The sequence below is a fragment of the Callithrix jacchus genome, chromosome 1 (genome assembly GCF_049354715.1).
Source record: "Callithrix jacchus isolate 240 chromosome 1, calJac240_pri, whole genome shotgun sequence".
Lineage (NCBI taxonomy): Eukaryota > Metazoa > Chordata > Mammalia > Primates > Cebidae > Callithrix > Callithrix jacchus.
The window spans coordinates 92,732,173-92,750,239 of record NC_133502.1 but is presented as its reverse complement, the minus strand read 5'-3'; the positions used below and the strand labels follow the sequence as shown (position 1 = coordinate 92,750,239).

The following is an 18,067-nucleotide window of genomic DNA, read 5'->3' as shown; positions in this document are numbered from 1 at the left end:
TGTGGGTGGTGGGCACATGTGTTTTTGCAAATATAAAGCATTATTGAATGGCACAGCTTAGATTTGGACATTTTACAAAATAATACCTGCAGCGATATATTTGTTGTCATATCCCTCCTCATTAATGATAAATCAGTGGGAAAATATTGCAGGCACCTCTGTATGAGTTACTGAATGGTGTTAAGCACAGGGGCGACATTATTCAACAAATATTTATTCTGTGTCTGCTATGTTCCAGGCAGGCTGATTCCTTCCTTCCTTCCTCTCTCCTTCCTTTATTCCCTCCCTCCCTCCCTGCCTCCCTCCCTCCTTCTTTTCTTCCTTCCTTCCTTTCCTCCATCCCTCTCTTCCCTCCCTTCCCTTCCCTCCCCTCCCCTTCCTTCCTTTCTTTTTTGACATACTTCGCTCTTGTTGCCCAGGCTGGAGTGCAGTGGTGTGATCTCAGCTCACTGCAACCTCTGTCTTCACGGTTCAAGTGATTCTCTGGCCTCAGCCTCCCAAGCAGCTGGGATTACAGGCGTGCGACACCATGCCCAGCTAATTTTGTATTTTTAGTAGAGATGGAGTTTCACCAGGCTGATCTTGAACTTCTGACCTCAAGTGGTCCACCCATTTCGGCCTCCTAAAGTGCTGGGATTACAGGCATGAGCCACTGCAAGAAAATCATTCTGCTAGAGAAGTGAATGTTAGGTTTGCAAAGATGCAAAAGGATGCAGGGAAAAAGGTAGGTAGGTGTTGCATGAAGGGATGGCAGAGAGGAAGCAGGTGAGAGGAATGCTATGGGCTCAGTATTCAACATCTTAACTCTACTGGTCTGTGTTTGAGGGAAGAGCTTAGTCTTAATATTCTCTACCTCTTGCGCTCCACTGAACACCCTTTAAAACAGTGATCTCTTTATATTCTCTCTCACCAGACTGTTAGTTCCCTGAGTGAAGAGATGCTATCTTGGTATCTCCAGCTTCCAACAGGGTGCCTGACACAAGATAGGGGCTTGATAAATGTTTTCCAAATGAATGGGATATGTTTGATGGAAAGAAGATAAGGGGAAGGAATTCCAGGATAGTTCGGAGATAAGAATCTGTTAGGATAAGTGATACTGGGTGACAAGGATGAATGTGAGGTTGGGTGGACTGCCTTTGGGCTGGTGCGTGCTGTGGTTCCAAGTTGTGTTTAAGACCCAAAGGGATGAGCAGGCTTCAGTTTTTTCTGAAGATTGCTGGATTGTTTCTGCCCGCCGTGGCCTCACTAGGAAGAAAGAATTAGCTGGTAAATTTACATTAGGATGTAAACTTCCCAATGAAATCCTAGAATCCAAGCTAGCGAGGAGTTCGGAGTCAAATTTAAAGTTGGACAGGTTGGGGCAACTTGGGAGAGTCTCCAGGCAAATCAAGACACAGTTGTCTGCCTTCCTAGGTGGTCACCTTTGTGGTAACACAAATACCCCTGGTGATCTTAACTCCATCATCTTGGGCTTCAGTGTGCTCATCTCTATAATGAAGGCACTGGATTATGGGATTATAGTATTATGTGTTTCTGTTAACTCATAAACAAGGCAGCTCTTTCTGTTTTATTCCACCCGTTTTTTTTTTTTTTGAGACAGAGTCTCCCTCTGGAGTTCAGTGCTGTGATCTTGGCTCACTGCAACCTCTGCTTCTCTGGTCCCAGTCCAAGCAATTCTCCTACCTCAGCCTCCCAAGTAGCTGGGATTACAGGCACGAGCCACCATGCCCAGCTAATTTTTGTATTTTTTAGTAGAGACAGGGTTTCACCATGTTGGCCAGTCTGGTCTTGAACTCCTGACCTCATGATCCGCCCACCTCAACCTTCCAAATTGCTGGGATTACAGGCATGAGCAACCACACCTGGCCTTATTCCACCAGTTTTTAGTGAGCAGAAGGAGATACTCTAAAATCACAGTGTAGGTAAGAACTCCTTTGTAGCAAGAAATGTCATTTTTAGTCTACAAACCACAATTTCTCATTCACAAGTCAGAGTGTATTTGCAGATACATATGCTGATGCACGTCACAGTGGACACACAGATGCACACGTTGCAGAACAATACCAGTGAGTCATATTTTGGATGCTTCCCCCTGTGTTCTGGTAGATACTGTGATGATAAAAATCATGAAGAATATAATTTTAACTTTATGCTGAGGAGGGTAGGAGCAGAGTTCAAGCACAGTAGCGACCAGGCACAGTGGCTCACGTCTGTGATCCCAACACTTTGGGAGGCTGAGGCAGGTGGATCATGAGGTCAGGAGATCGAGACTATTCTGGCCAACATGGTGAAACCCTGTCTCTATTACAAATACAAAAATTAGCTGAGCATGGTGGCACATGCCTGTAATTCCAGCTACTTGGGAGGCTGAGGCAGGAGAATCTCTTGAACCAGGGAGTCAGAGATTGCAGTGAGCTGAGATTGCACTCCAGCCTGGCAACAGAGAGAGACTCCGTCTCAAAAAAAAAAAAAAAAGCACTGTAATTTTTATTGCAAGAGGAGTGACTTACCTTTGGAGTCATTGTTATCCTAGTCTCTGTTGATGATTAATAATGAATTATATTGCTTGGAAGCTGGAAAACATTGCCAGCAACCAGCTTGCATATAGACCTGGCAAAATTTTTTTTTCCAGTTTTACTGTAAAAATCTACCATGTTTTATGGATGACTTTAATTTGTCTAGCTTACATAGAAGTCCCCAATTTATCATTACTCATTCCTAATCCTTCAAGATGTTTTGAATAAAAAATGTTGCATGGTAAGTTTCGAAACAAACTATATATGATATATATATAGAAAGAGAGAGATGGAGTCTTGCTTTGTGGCCCAGGCTGGAGTGCAGTGATACAAATGCAATCTGGGCCCACTGCAATCTCTGCCTCCTAGGTTCAAGGAATTCTCGTGCCTCAGCCTCTGCAGTAGCTGGGATTTCAGGGGTACACCACCATGCCTGGCTAATTTTTGTATATTTAGTAGAGACAGGGTTTCACCATGTTGGCTAAGCTGCTCTCAAACTCGTTACCTCAAGTGATCTGCCCGCCATGGCCTCCCAAAATGCTGGGATTACATGCATGAGCCACCGCACTGAGCCTCCTTTAATGCTTCTTAATATCCTTAAAAACAAGTCCTGGTCCAAATAGTGTCCTACTAATAACTATAGTCATCATCAGGATGATGATGGCATGCAATCGTCTCTCACTTTACACTTTACAAAGCATGTTTGACTGCATAATTATCTTTATAAAGGTAATTATGATATTAGGGATAGAAACTGTTTTTATTCCCATTTGAGGAATTCAGGCTTTGACAGATTATAAGATTTCCTGCATATGACACAATGAGTCATAACCAAATGTCCTCATTACTCACAATGTTGTTGGAAATAAGGTGTTTATCTTCTAAATGATCAAGGGAAAACGCGTGGAATGAGAAAAAATATCTAGTCAGTATAAAATGTGTAAGCAAGGAGAAAAAAATGAATAGATCAACAAGGCAAAATTTGGTTCTCAGAAATAGTAATAAAATCAACAAACCCTTATTACAATTAAGAAAAAGCATATAAAGAAAAACCCTCAAAATGACAATTCAAGTGACTATTGGTTTCTTACCAGAAAACTGTGAAAGGTAAGAAGACAGTGAAGCAATAATTAAAGGACACAGAGAAAAGAATGACCAACCCCGAATTCTACATCCAGCAAAGGAAAACATTCTTTATAAATGCAGGCAGCATAAGGAGATCCGCAGGTGAAGGAAGCTAACATTTGTCACCATCAGACCTACCCTAAATTTAAAGTCTAAAAGACATGGTCTAGTTCTTTTTTTTTTTTTTTTTTTTTTTTTGAGACGGAGTTTCGCTCTTGTTACCCAGGCTGGAGTGCAATGGCGCGATCTCGGCTCACCGCAACCTCCGCCCCCTGGGTTCAGGCAATTCTCCTGCCTCAGCCTCCTGAGTAGCCAGGATTACAGGCACGCGCCACCATGCCCAGCTAATTTTTTTGTATTTTAGTAGAGACGGGGTTTCACATTGTTGACCAGGTTGGTCTCGATCTCTAGACCTCGTGATCCACCCGCCTCGGCCTCCCAAAGTGCTGGGATTACAGGCTTGAGCCACCGCGCCTGGCCCAAGACATGGTCTAGTTCTAAGTCCTTCAAACAGCAGGGAAATGACACCTGGGAGAACCTGGGAATTTTAAGAACAAGAACAAAAATGGCAATATTTGGTAAACAAAATAGACTACCTTTTTCTTAACAACACCAAGAGATAGAGCCTCTTAGTAATCACTAGAAGAAGTAGGCAGAAAATTGGCAAGGATAGAGCAGACTTGGAATTCTTTTAAATGTTTATGGAATATTCACTAAGATAGACCATATAATGGTTTGTATAACAAACCTTAAAGTTTTTACAGAATAGAAATCATGTAAAGGAGTTTCTCTGATCATATTGAAAGCAAATCAACTTTCATATCTATTTCATGTGGGTGACAGATTTTTGACAAAAGTCAAGAAGAGACAGCGTTTTCGGCAAATAATGCTGAAACAATCACCTGTTCATGCCCTTTCCCTAAAAAATACACCTCAACTCATACCTTACACTTTATACAAAAATTAGTTAAAAATGCATCATAGAGTTAAATATAAGACACAGAACTATAAATTTTCCAGAATAAAACATGGGCTAATTTAATATATATATATATATTTTGAGACAGAGTCTTGCTCTGTCACCCAGGCTGGTGCAATGGTGCAGTCACAACTCACTGAAGCATTGACCTCCTGCCTCAAGCGGTCCTCCCACCTGAGCCTCCCAAGTAGCTGGGACCATAAGTGCATACCATCGTGCCCAGCTAATTTTTAATTATTTATGTAGAGACAAGGGCTCACATGTTGCCCAGGCTTGTCTCAAACACTTGGGCTCAAGTGAGCCTCCTGCCTCAGCCTCTCAAAGTTCTGGGATTATAGGCATGAGCTTATAGGATAATTTTTGTGATTATGCGTTAAGCAGAGTTGTTAGACACCAAAGCATGATTCATAAAAGTAAAAAAATTAATAAATTGAACTTCATTAAAACTAAAAGTATTTGTTCTCCAAAAGATGAGAATGAAAGGATAAGCCATAGAATAGAAAATAAAAATTGTAAATCGTGTCTGATTAAGGACTTGTAATCAGAAAATATAAAAATTCCTCCAAACTCAATATGAAAACAAACAGCTCAATTAAAGAAAAATAAACAAAGGATCTAGACAGACATTTCCCCAAAGAAGATATATGGATGTCAGATAAGCATGTAAAAAGATGGTCAATGTCATTAGTCATTAGCAAAATGCAAATTGAAATTATAGTTAGATACCAATATACACCTATATTGAACAGCTTAAAAATGTAAAAAGAAGTCTGACAATACCAAGTAATGGTGAAGATGCAAAGCACTTGGAATTCTCATTTATTGCTAGTGAGAATGCAATATGGCACAGCCTCTTTGGAATAGAGTCTCAGCGATTCCCAGTAAAGATAGACATATACTTACCGGGTAACTTAGGAATCTCACGCCTATGTATCTAAACAAAATGAAAATGTATGTTCACTCAAAAACCCGTATGTGAATGTTTATAGCAACTTTATTCATAATTGCCTCCCACTTGAAATAGTCTAGATGTCCTTCAATTGATCAATGGATAAACAAACTGTGCTTTGTCCATACAATAGAACACTACTCAGCAGTGAAAAATAATGAACTATTGATGCACAGACAACATAAATGGACTTCAATTTCACTATACTGAATGACAGAAGCCATATCAAAAAGACTACCTATTCGTGGATACCATTTACAGGACACTCTTGAAAAGGCAAAACTTTTTCCTGGAGAGTGGTTGCCAGGGGTTAAGGGTGAGAGGAAGGATTCACTATGAAAAGACAGCATGAGGTAGTTTTTGGGAGTGACCAAATTGTTCTGTATCTTGTTTGTGTTAGCAGTTACAAGACTATACATTTGTCAATTCTCATAGAACTGTACAACAAAAAGTTTAGTGAATATAAATTTAAAAATAAAAATTCAAAAGGTAATAGGGAAAAATTCCATGAGTGCTGGTAGGGAGAGATACTAGGAATTAAAAGGAACAGTGGAGGGTTTCTAATCTATTTTGGGTGATTAGGACAGAGTCTGAGGAGGTAGCTTAAAGCTGAGCTGTGGGCCAGGTATGGTGACTCATGTCTATAATCCTAGGACTTTGGGAGGCCAAGGTGGGTGGATCACCTGAGGTCAGGAGTTCAAGACCACCCTGGCCAACATGGCAAAAGCCTGTCTCTACTAAAAATACAATAATTAGCTGGGTGTGGTGGCACATGCCTGTAACCCCAACTACTCTGGAGGCTGAAGCAGGAGAATCGCTGGAACCCAGGAGACAGAGGTTGCAGTGAGCCAAGATCGTGTCACTGCACTCCAGTGTGGGCAACAAAGTGAGACTCTGTCTCCAAAAAAAAAAAAAATATGCTGAGTTGTGAAGGGTGACAAGGAGTTAAAGAAGTAGGACAAAGAGAGTTTCAGGCACAGGAAATAGCTTTTAGAAGCCTTAAAGCAAAAAAGACATTTTTGGCTCTCAGAAACAGAGAAAGTCATTATGACTGTAGCCCAGAGCACAGGGGTGAGAGTGATGAGGAATGAGACTGAAGCAGAGGGACCAAGCCCACAGCAGATAATGGGCACTTAAGGATTTTGGCATATTTCTCAGAGCAATGTGTTTTTGGTAGCCTTAGGAGTAACAGGATTAGATGGAGACTAGTGCTTTAAAAATAGGGATTCTGGGGTAGGGCGTGCAGAATGAATAAGGTCTAGTATTTGATGGTACAACACAGTGACTATAGTCAATAAAAATTTGAGTGTATATTTAAAAATAACTAAAAGAATGCAATTGGGTTGTTTCTAAGGCAAAGGATACATACTTCAGGTGATGGATAGGCCATTTATTCCGATGTGATTATTACACATTGCAAGCCTGTATCAAAATGTCTCATGACCTCATAAATATATACACTGGAGAACGATCCAAGATGGCCGATCGCTAACATCCCAGGATTGCAGCTCTCAGGGAAGGCGTGGAGAACTAGAGGACGCCACACTTTCAGACAAAGTCTGGTCGCTCACGGAGCAGAAGATCCCCCAGTGGTGGAAACACACGAGTTGCCAGCGTGACTCTCGTGGTCGGCGCAGCGGTTCCGCCGGCACCTCAGTGTGGCAGCGCTCGGCGCAGAGTAAACGGGACCGCTTCCCCTTCTGACCGAGGTTTGGAGCCCTGGGAAGGCAGAGTCGCCTACTACGGAAACAAGAAGGAAGCCAGACAGGAGAATCCTGGGCAGAAAAGCACCATCAGTTTTAACGCCGCTGCTCTGGCCCTGGGAACTAACAACCTGGACGTCCACTCAAGAGACCTAATCTGAAAGTTGGTAATTTCAAAGACGACAGGAGGATAAATTTATAATGACGGGAAGAAACCAGCGTAAAAAAGCTGAGAATACTCAAAGTCAGAATGCCTCTCCCTCTAAAGATGATCACAGTTCCACATCAACAATGGAACAAGGCTTGATGGAGAACGAGCGCCTCCTGATGACAGAATCACTCTTCAAGGAATGGATAATAACAAACTTCGGTGAATTAAAAGAACATGTTGTAGCCCAACGTAAAGAAACTAGGAACTTTGAAAAAAGGTTTGATGAAATCCTATTGAGAATAGACAGCTTAAGAGAGGAGTATGAGTGAATTAATGGAACTGAAGAATACAATACAGGAACTCCGAGAAGTATGCACAGGTTTAAACCCTCGAATTGTTCAAGCAGAAGAAGGGATATCAGAGGTCAAAGTCCAACTTAATGAAATAAAATGTGAAGAAAAGATTAGAGAAAAAAGGATAAAAAGGAATGAGCAAAGTCTCCAAGACATGTGGGACTATGTGAAAAGACCAAATTTACGTTTGATAGATGTACCTGAATGCCTCGGAGACAATGAATCCAAGCTGGAAAATACCCTTCAGGATATTATTCAGGAAAATTTTCCTAAACTAGAAAAGCAGGTCAACATTCAACCCCAGGTAATACAGAGAACACCACAAAGATATTCCTCAAGAAGAGCAACCTCAAGGCACATAATCGTTAGATTCACCAGGGTTGAAACGAAGGAGAGGATACTAAGGGCAGCCAGAGAGAAAGGTCAGATAACCCACAAAGGCAAGCCTATCAGACTTACAGCAGATCTCTTGGCAGAAACTCTACAGGCCAGAAGAGAGTGGGGGCCAATATTCAACATCCTCAAAGAACAGAACCTTCAGCCCAGAATTTCATATCCAGCCAAACTAAGCTTCACAACTGAAGGAAAAATAAAATCTTTTATGAACAAGCAAGAACTCGGAGATTTTATTACCACCAGGCCTGCTTTACAAGAGCTTCTGAAAGAAGCATTACACACAGAAAGAAACAACCAGTATTAGCCTTTCTAAAAATACACCAAAAAGTAAAGAGCACCACCATAAAGAAGAATTTACACCAACAAATGGATCAACCAGCCAGTTAACATCAAATGGCAGTAACCCTAAATTTAAATTGACTAAATTCCCAATCAAAAGACACAGCCAAAACTCAACGGCATGTTACATCCAGACCTGTTTCACATGCAAGGATGCACAAAGACTCAAAACAAAGGGATGGCGAAAGATTTTCCAACCAAATGGAGAGCAAAAATAAATAATAAATAAATAAAAAGCAGGAGTTGCAATTCTTTTATCGGATAAAATAGATTTTAAAGCAACAAAGATATAGTGGTAAAAGGATCAATGCAACAACAAGAGCTAATGATCCTAACACCCAGATAGGAGACTTAGACTCAATGAGACAGAAAATTAATAAGGATATCAAGGACTCGAACTCAGATCCAGAACAAGTAAACTTAATAAATGTTTATAGAGCTCTCCACTTCAAATACACAAAATATACATTCTTGTCAATACCACATCACACTTACCCATTAGTTTAAATGAAACATTAATTGGCCATTATTAATACCCAATTTTTGTCAAAATAAAGCAATATTTCCATTTACTCTCCCTCTTTCTCTCCTCTTTCTTCCTCTCCTTTACTTATTATTTTTTTTTCTTTCCTTCTCTCAAAAAAAAAGAAATCAACTTGTAAACCTCTAGATCCAGGTCGGCAATGTCTCTTTCATTGCTTGATTTCCTTTCTTCCCTTCCCTCCCTCCCTCCTCGCTTCCTCCCTTCCTTCCTTCCTTCATCCCTTCCTTCCTCCCTACCATCCTTCTTCCCTTCCTTCCTGCCTTCCTCCCCCCCCAAAAAATAAAAAATATATATATACACTGATTATGTACCCACAAGAATTAAAAATTAAACAAAAATAGAGCTATAGGTTGGAAGATGAATTGGAGATGAGCAAATGTAGATGTTGGAAGATCTATATGGTGAAGTGAGGATCCCAGTATAAAAGAAAAGCCGGTCTGGGACATAATTGTTTTACAGTCTGTAAGTCACATCCTTCTTCTGCAAAAAATTAGCATTTCTGATAAATCCTTATGTCAGTTTGTAATGAATTTTGATGGAATAAAAACTTATTCTGTCCCTGGTGTCCATGGAAATGTTAAAAAAAGGAAAGACAATATGATTACAAGTGAGTTGGTCATAGAATAAAAAAATAAAAATTAGGAATTCAGAGAGAAAATAGAGAAAGAAACTTGTTCTGGGTAACTTGTGACCCACACAGTTGACTGTTAGCTGACTGCTAGTCAAGGATCTAGAGAGCTTGAATGAGACTGTTCTTTCTTTCTGCATCTAGTCTAACAACAATTATCCATTTTCTTTTCTAGAAAATGTCCTTACCAGGAATAAATATTTAAATTGACCTACAAGGAGTACTTTTTCTTGTGTGTCTGCAAGATTTTAATACAAGATTGACACATATTTACTGAAAAAGATTTTAGAGTTGCTGGATGCAAGATCCGTGTCCCAAAACTAATTGCTTTCCCTAATATCATCAGTAAACCACTAACAAGCATAAATCTTAAAAGATGTCATTGATAACAGCAATAAAAATTAAGGAATTTGGGAATAGATACAACAAAAGATATACAAGATCATTATGAAGAAATCACAAAACCTTATCGAACATGTATGTTTCCTTGGTCTACCATAACAAATTATCACAAACTTGGTGGCTTAAAACAACAGAAATTTATTCTCTTACAGTTCTGGAGGCCAGAAGTCAAAAATCAAGGTGTTGGCAGGCCATGCTTCCTCCACAGGCTCTAAAGGAGGAATCTTCCTTGCTTCAGTCAGCTTCTGGTGGGTTCAAGTGTTCCTTTTCTTGTGGTTCTATAATTGCAAACTCTGTCTGCATCTTCACCTGGCCTTCTTCTTTGCGTGTGTGTTTCCTCCCCTTCTGACCCTTTTATTAGACTAAGGCTACCTTAATAATCCAGAATTATATCATCTTCAGATCGATAATGATACCTTCAAAGACCCTCTTCCAAGTAAGGTTATATTCACACATTCTAGGGGTAAGAACATGGACATATTATTTGGGGGCCACCATCCAATTCTCTACCCACAGTAAAGAACCTAGTAAATGGAGGAATGTATCATGTTCATAGCTATGAAGACAAATATTATAAATATGTCATTTTTTGCCAAACTGATCTTGACAAATTGATTCAATGTATGTGAGTTATAGCCCCACCAAAAGTGTTTCAATGAAATCTGATAATTTGATTCTAAAAGAAACAGCCAAGGTACCTTGGCTCAAATGAATTCAGCGTGCCATGTTGACGACTCAAAATGCTAAAAACAAAACCCAAACCGTTGATTGCTCAAAAATATAGCTTTTCATAATTTTACATTGTAATTTATGTTTCATATGCATGAATGCACAATGTGTTTTCTTCTTACAGCTAGGCTATTATTAGGTGAGAGTTCTGAAGGCAGGGGCTAGGTGACTGAAAAGGGGTACATTTAACAGGGAATTGTCTAGCTACTCACAGCGGCAGCTGCCTTGACCCAAAAGAGTGTTACCATTCTTGGAAAACGCCACGGGCTGTTTTTCCTCCCTTACTGGCCTTTCCTGCTCGGTCTCCTTTGCTTGTAACATCTCCTCTTTTGGATTACTAAAATTTGGAGCCACCCCAGAATTCTTTTCTTAGCCCTCTTTTCTTCTTTATTTTTTAAATTTAATTTTGAAAAATTGTAATATTGGGTATTATCTATTGTATTCAAAAGAATACATACAGAGTTTTGCAAGTTACGAAGCATAATTGTAAAGCCAGCCCATTCAGGTCCAGGACAAGAGGGAGGCAAGTCAGGCACTTGTCTTGGGGGAAGAATGTAAGAGGCCACCAAAAAACTCAGAGTCAAGATAAATCATAGTTTAATACAATATTTAAACATCAAAATTAATATGAAAAAAATCTGTGGTGAAGAAAATATAGCAATTTTAAATAAAGACAGAATCAGACCCTGTAGTTTTATATCCCTGACTTAATTGTCATCTGACCCTAACCCTAGCCTTGGTTCCTACATAGGAGAGTAAATTAATTCTTTTTTTTTTTTTTTTTTTTTTTGAGATGGAGTCTCACTCTGATGCCAGGCTGGAGTGCAGTGGTGCGATCTCGGCTCACTGCAACCTCTGCTTCCTGGGTTCAAGCGATTCCCCAGCCTCAGCCTCCCCAGTAGCTGGGACAACAGGAACTATAGGCGCAGGCCACCATGTGCAGCTCATTTTTTGTGTTTAGTAGAGACAGGGCTTCACCATGTTGGCCAGGATGATCTCGATCTTCTGACCTTGTGATCCACCCACCTTGGCCTCCCAAAGTGCTGGGATTACAGGTATGAGCCACCACACCCAGCCAAGAAATTAATTCTTGACGTATCAAATGGCAGCCACAATAATTCAGCAAAGCATGTTAGTTTTTTTGCCCTGAATTTATAAGTCTCTCAAAGGTAAGAGGCTATAAAGAAACATGATTTGTGGTGGAAGAGGGTAGAATTAAAAGGTGTCAGTATAATAGTTACATCAATGTGGCTCCTTTTGTACTCATTTCTTTCTTTGTCTTATTGCTTTAATAAGAATGTTGAGATCAATATTCAATGTTTCGTACTTCACTGGAATATACCTAGGTTTCACTTAACTATGGTCCTGACAGCTTTTTTGAAAACAAAAGAATGGAAAAATGTCTTTATAGAAAACTATAGAAAATGTCTTAGTCTTAGTTTAGAGATTTCATCAGAAAATGATGTTGATTTTTATAAAAGGCCTTTTATAGGTATATCAAACCTATAGAAATTATCATGCATTTCGCTTTTCTTTTGATATATTGATACAATGTTGTAGATTTTCTAAGATTGAATGATCCTTGCATTACTGAAATAAATATTGTCATAGGGTAGTATCATTTTATTACAGTATGCATGTGATTTTCTGGTGTTTTATTTTTGCCATTTCCATCTATATAAAGTAAAATTAGTCCACATGGGGTATACGTGTGTGCATGTGCATGTGTGTATGTGTGTGTGAGTGTGGATTAGCTATTTTGATCAGGTTTCCTATCAGCATTATGGAAATTTTAAAAATAAAAATTGGACAGCTTTCCATATTTTTTAGATGCTATAAAATTTCAAATTCATGCTCCACTTCATATAAAAGATATGGCTTTATGCAAGTTGCTTTATTTGTTTTCAAATTTCTTTTGTCAAAATTAAATACTTGAGCTTTCCCAACTTTTGAGGTACATTTAAAATTTTTATATTTATTAATTGTATGTTTATATTTATAATTTATATTTTCCTTTAAGAATTTTAAATATATAACCAGGTGCATGTAAAAGATTTTAAAATAAATTATAAATCTGTCAAATCTATGGTTATAGGTTGATAATTTTACATATTTTGCTTTTTAAAAATATTTTCTTGTTTAGGCTTTCCAGTAGTTTGTATGATTGGTCCTTTTACAATCTAGCATTTAGGTTAATTTATTGAATATTTTCAGGTTCTCCAATATATCAATATTATATATTTATTTCTTTTAAACTGACTCTGACAGTTCTGTCATACTCATATTGGATCTCCTGGATTTATTCTGCACAGCTCTTTTCCTTTGTCCTTTTCGTTTCTTTGTTTTCTTCTCCTAAATTCTGAGAGGATTGCTTGGAGCTTGGGTTCTAATTCATTGATTTGCTTGAAACTTGACAATCAAGTTTTCTATTTCCTCAGTATTTTTTCATCTTAAATTTCCTTCTTTTTAATGGCTACTTACTCTGGTGTCCAACATGCAAATAATCGTATTCAACTAATCAGAAAGTTTCTAAAATTTTGTAAAGGAATATTTTATGCTGTTATGCAAATAGTCACTCAGATTGACATCTTTTTTGACTTGCACTATCTTTCTTATTTTCAGTTGTACACTGAATTAAAGGTTGAGGTTAGAGCTTGTCAAGTATTGGTTTAAATTCTTTTAGAAATTGTGTGAGTTTGAAGTTCCAGACTACCCAAGATAAGGAGAAGGAGGAAATATTTCAACTTTTGTAGTTTTCATTATTTGGTTCAGAAATCCAGCAGCCTAAGAGTAGACGAAAGATAAGAGGAGTCTGTCCCTTTGACCAAAGAGTTTCTTTTCAAAGTTCATGGTGGCAGCTTGATGTCAGCTGGGGAAAAAATCTTCATTATTTTTCTGGTAGAACTGACTTCTTTGGGAGAGAGCTGTGGCAGCTCCTTTGCTTATTCCCAGCATGGAAAAACCACAAGATCCCACTTCTTACGGCTCTGGCATGTAATGCACTCCCCAGAGGGACTGATTCACATGTACCCCTTACAAGGCTACCAATAACCTATCCTTACCTCCAGCTCTTACTACTGCACTGAAGGTTACAGTCAGATTTTGGTGAAGTCTCTTCTCATTAAATTTCCAGACTACATAGAAATCTGGGGTGATAGGCCTTTCTTCATGGTTTTAGCTGTATGGTCTTTAGTAAAACTTTCTTCAATTCTTAATGATCAGCATTGCTATAAGGTGTTCCCTATTTAGGACATCTGCAGCTTATTTCAATGGAAAACTTAGATGGAATAAAAGGCAGTTAAATGCATCTTCAAGTTGCCATTTTTAACTGAAAGCCATCTCTGCTTTTATGAAATCTGGGACAGCTACCAAATTAACACCCACATGTACTAGTATGGCTGGCAGAGTAGGGAATCGGGGGCAGAAGATCTATGCTATGTTCTTATTCCATTTCTCATCACCTACAAGCAGATGTCTCCTACAAGAACATCAATTTAGTGGCCAAGAGTATCTTGGAAAGAGGAAGCCAAGATATTTTTCATAATATGTGGCTTTCCAATATTTTTGGTATCTAGAAGTCGCCAGATCACTTAAATATGCAATCATGTTCTGCTGCTTTTTCCATTGTGCAGTGCCATTTGTCAGGGACCTTCAGGAACACAGGTGGATACCTTTATGAAACCTCTGTTCTCTCACTGTGAACCGTCTCATGTTAATAAGATTTACCTTCAGGTAGAAAGAAATTCACATAATCTCTCCCATGTGTGGGTTTCTTCTTCTAAGTTTATATGGTCAACATCTCATTGCACATGCCCATCAAACTAACTAAGGAATTTTAACAAACATTCCTAGGTTGTAAAAGTTATATCAAAGTTTTCTTTTAAAATTGTACAAATACATAAATAGCCTATCATTTTATATTTAGGTTTTATTTCTCAGATAATTTCTTTTTTGGGTTCTGGCTGGATTTCCTTTTACCTCCCACTAACCACCTAGTGCTAAAATTCAGTAAATTAGGAGCAAAAATTTCAGAAGCTTAGCATTTGGCCAAAGTCTTTGAACTGCATCAAGAAGAGAAAGTATGCCAAGATTTCAGTTATTTCTGAGAAGCACATGGGAGAAAGGGCACTTGATCAGAAAAGCCTGTTCCTGACTGAGGTTTGATACAGCACTGCAAGGAGGATTTAGTGCAGAAATACCTACACGGCATGACTCTGAATGTGGAGTACAAAGTCTTACAGATAAAGACTGTCAGGGACCATTGTATTGCCAGCATCTATGAACAAAATCAGAAGCCTTTTAATTTCATAGGTGACTGAATAAACTTGATCACGGTAATAGTGTTTGATACTGATGTTAAAAGTGGTTATCACCTGGGTGCCATGGCTCATACCTGCAATCCTAGCACTTTGGGAGGCCAAGGCAGGCAGATTGCTTGAGTCTAGGAGTTGGAGACCAGCTTGGGTAACACGGTGAAACCCCATTCCTATAAAAAAAAAAAAAAAAATAGCCCAGTGCAGTAGTGTGCGCCTGTAGTTCCAGTTACTTGGGAGACTGAGGTGGGAGGATGGCTTGAGCCCAGGAGGCTGCAGTGAGCTATGATGGTGCCACTGCACTCCAGCATGGGCGACAGAGTGAGATCTTGTATCAAAGGAACAAAAAAGTGGTTGTCATTTAATAAACACTGTGTGACTACTATATGCCAGTCACTGTCCTAAGTCTAAAGTATACCAAGATGCATAAGACCTTCTCACCCAACAGGTAACAATTTAGGGAAAAGATTATTGTGCAAAGAGGAGCTTATAGAATTCTGTGATTCTACCAACTGTGTTTCATCTACCTCCTTAATAAATACTGGTATTTTTAAATTTTTATTTTAGGAAATTATAAACATATATAAAAGTAGAGAAAATAGTGTAATGAAATTAATATATTCATTACTCAGCTTCAAAAATCATTAAAACATTATCAAGCTCTTTGTATCTACATGCTCTCAACTCCCCCATCTGTGAGATTATTTTGAAGTAAATCCTGAGTATCGTATCATTTCCTCTGTGAATATTTCAATATATATCTGTAAGAAATAAGGATTCTGTTTTTTAAACATACCCACAATACCATTGTTACCACATGTAGACAAATATACAATAAATCATTAGTATTGTCACATAAATATTCATGTTGAACTGATTGCTCTATTTAAGCAATTTTTATAGATTTTTAAAAAAATTATAATTTAAATAAGGTCCATAGTTTGCCATTGGTTGATAAGCATGTGCAGTCTCTTTTAATCTGTAATATTCTACTCCATCTCTTCTTGACTTTTTTTGTTGCTTATTTTATACTTTCCCACAGTCTGGATTTTGCTGATTGCATCCCCAGTGGCATAGCTGAACATATTCCTTTATTTGCCATATTTTCTATAGATTGTCAGCTAGATTTAGAGGTTTGATCGGCTTCAAGTCAGATTTTTTTTCACTGCTACTTCATAGGTGGTTTTTCCATCATGAAAATACTGTATCAGTGTCTCTTTTTTTGTGACATCATAATTGGAGGTTACAAAATGGTAATACTCGAGTGGGTGTGGTGGCTCACACCTATAATCCCAGCATTTTGGGAGGCAGAAGCCCAAAACGGGTGGATTGCCTGAGCCCAGGAATTCAAGGCCAGCCTGGGAAATATGGTGAAACCCTGTGTCTACAAAAAAATACAAAACAATTAGTCAGTTGTGATGGTGCACACCTATAGTCCCGGCTACCTGGGAGGCTGAGACAGGAGGATCCCCTGAGCCTGGGAGGTTGAGGCTGCAGTGAGTCGTGATGGTGTCACTGCATTCCAGCCTGGGCGACAGTGTGAGGCTCTAACTCAAACAACAAACCAAACAAAAATAGTAATACTCTAATTTTATAATTCCTTTTTATTTGCTTATTAGAATGCTTTTATACAAAAAAATTTCCCCTCATAAATGATTTGGCAATTCTGCAATGTAGACTGTAAAAGAAAAGGCAGAAAAGTTTCAATTCTTTATCATATTTCAAAATAATGAGATGTTTCCCTGATATCTTTCAAAGGTAACCAATTAGTTTAGTTTTAGTACAGTTATAAATTCATGGTTTTAAATATATTCAAAGCACTTCAATCCATTAAGATTATTATGCTTTTTAATGCTCAGATTTTCTCTTTTAACCCAGCAGAGTTTATTTAGGTTGTCTATTGAGTACTTTTGACACCACCCCAATGGTCTTCAATAGCTTCCTTGATTTTTTTGAATTACAAGTGTTCCAGCATATCTTTTTTATATTCCTTGCCCTAGATCCAGAATTAATCATTTTTTTCAAAGCATCTTGGTTGCTTTAATAGAGAAATAACATTTAAGATCATAATCTGGGCACTGGGGTGCTCATTCCTACTGGATTGGTCATTGGTTCTTTACCTTTTCAGTGGTTAGATTTAGGGAATATGTTTGTTTTATGTTGTTATTAAAATAAAACACATCATTAATGTATAATTATACTTCCGGTTTCAAGATATGACTTAGCTTTTACTTGACTTCATTAATTATAGATCTGTATTTCCTAGCAATGACAAAACAAAAAAAAAAAACCTCAGTTCTCTATGAGAACAGCCTAATCAAATAATTTTGTTTTTTCCCACAAAATGCACACAGCCATCTCATAAAACAATATGAACACTACTGCCACCAGCATGATTTAGTTGAAATGGTTGAAAAAAAAATTTTTGGTACCTCTTTTTGTCTTTAGGAAATATCTCTAATGTACATCACAAAGATATATAGTTATTTTGTTTTAAAGTTCTTAGTTATAATTTCTCTCTTTCTCTGACTATTCCACCAACTAGATATATAGGCAGGTCCATTTGTTTCTTATTACTTTCAAATTCAGTGGTTGCTTTTATTATTTAATCTTCTTTTTACTTTTATGTAAAATATTTAGATATTTCTAAAGCTAAGTCTACAAAACAAGGTGTATTTAGAGAAGCCTTATTCTATTTCTGCTTCTCTACTGTGTTCTCTCCCTCCTATAAGTAAACATTTAAATAACTGTTTATCTTTTAATGTCTTTAAGATATTAGCAATATAAAAATACATATAAATATATAACTACTTTTTAATATATCAATATTTATTTACAATGATAAAATATCTAGCTAGCTAGCTAGCTATCTTTTTGAGACAGGGTCTTGTTCTGTCGTCCAGGCTAGAGTTCAATGACATGATCACAGTTTGCTACAGC

At 38.0% G+C, this 18,067-nt stretch overlaps 2 protein-coding genes across 5 annotated transcripts in view; one reads left to right on the top strand and one right to left on the bottom strand.

Moving 5' to 3' along the window:
* The window catches only part of C1H9orf57 (chromosome 1 C9orf57 homolog), a 31,177-nt gene extending 20,042 nt beyond the window's left edge, over positions 1-11,135 (bottom strand). Inside the window, exon 1 of the mRNA XM_035302589.3 lies at positions 11,027-11,135. Coding sequence (XP_035158480.2) covers positions 11,027-11,135 — 109 coding nt within the window. The remainder of the gene's footprint in view (positions 1-11,026) is intronic.
* Positions 1-18,067, top strand: part of C1H9orf85 (chromosome 1 C9orf85 homolog) — a 176,868-nt gene that overhangs the window by 129,637 nt on the left and 29,164 nt on the right. The gene's annotated exons all lie outside the window — the stretch shown is intronic.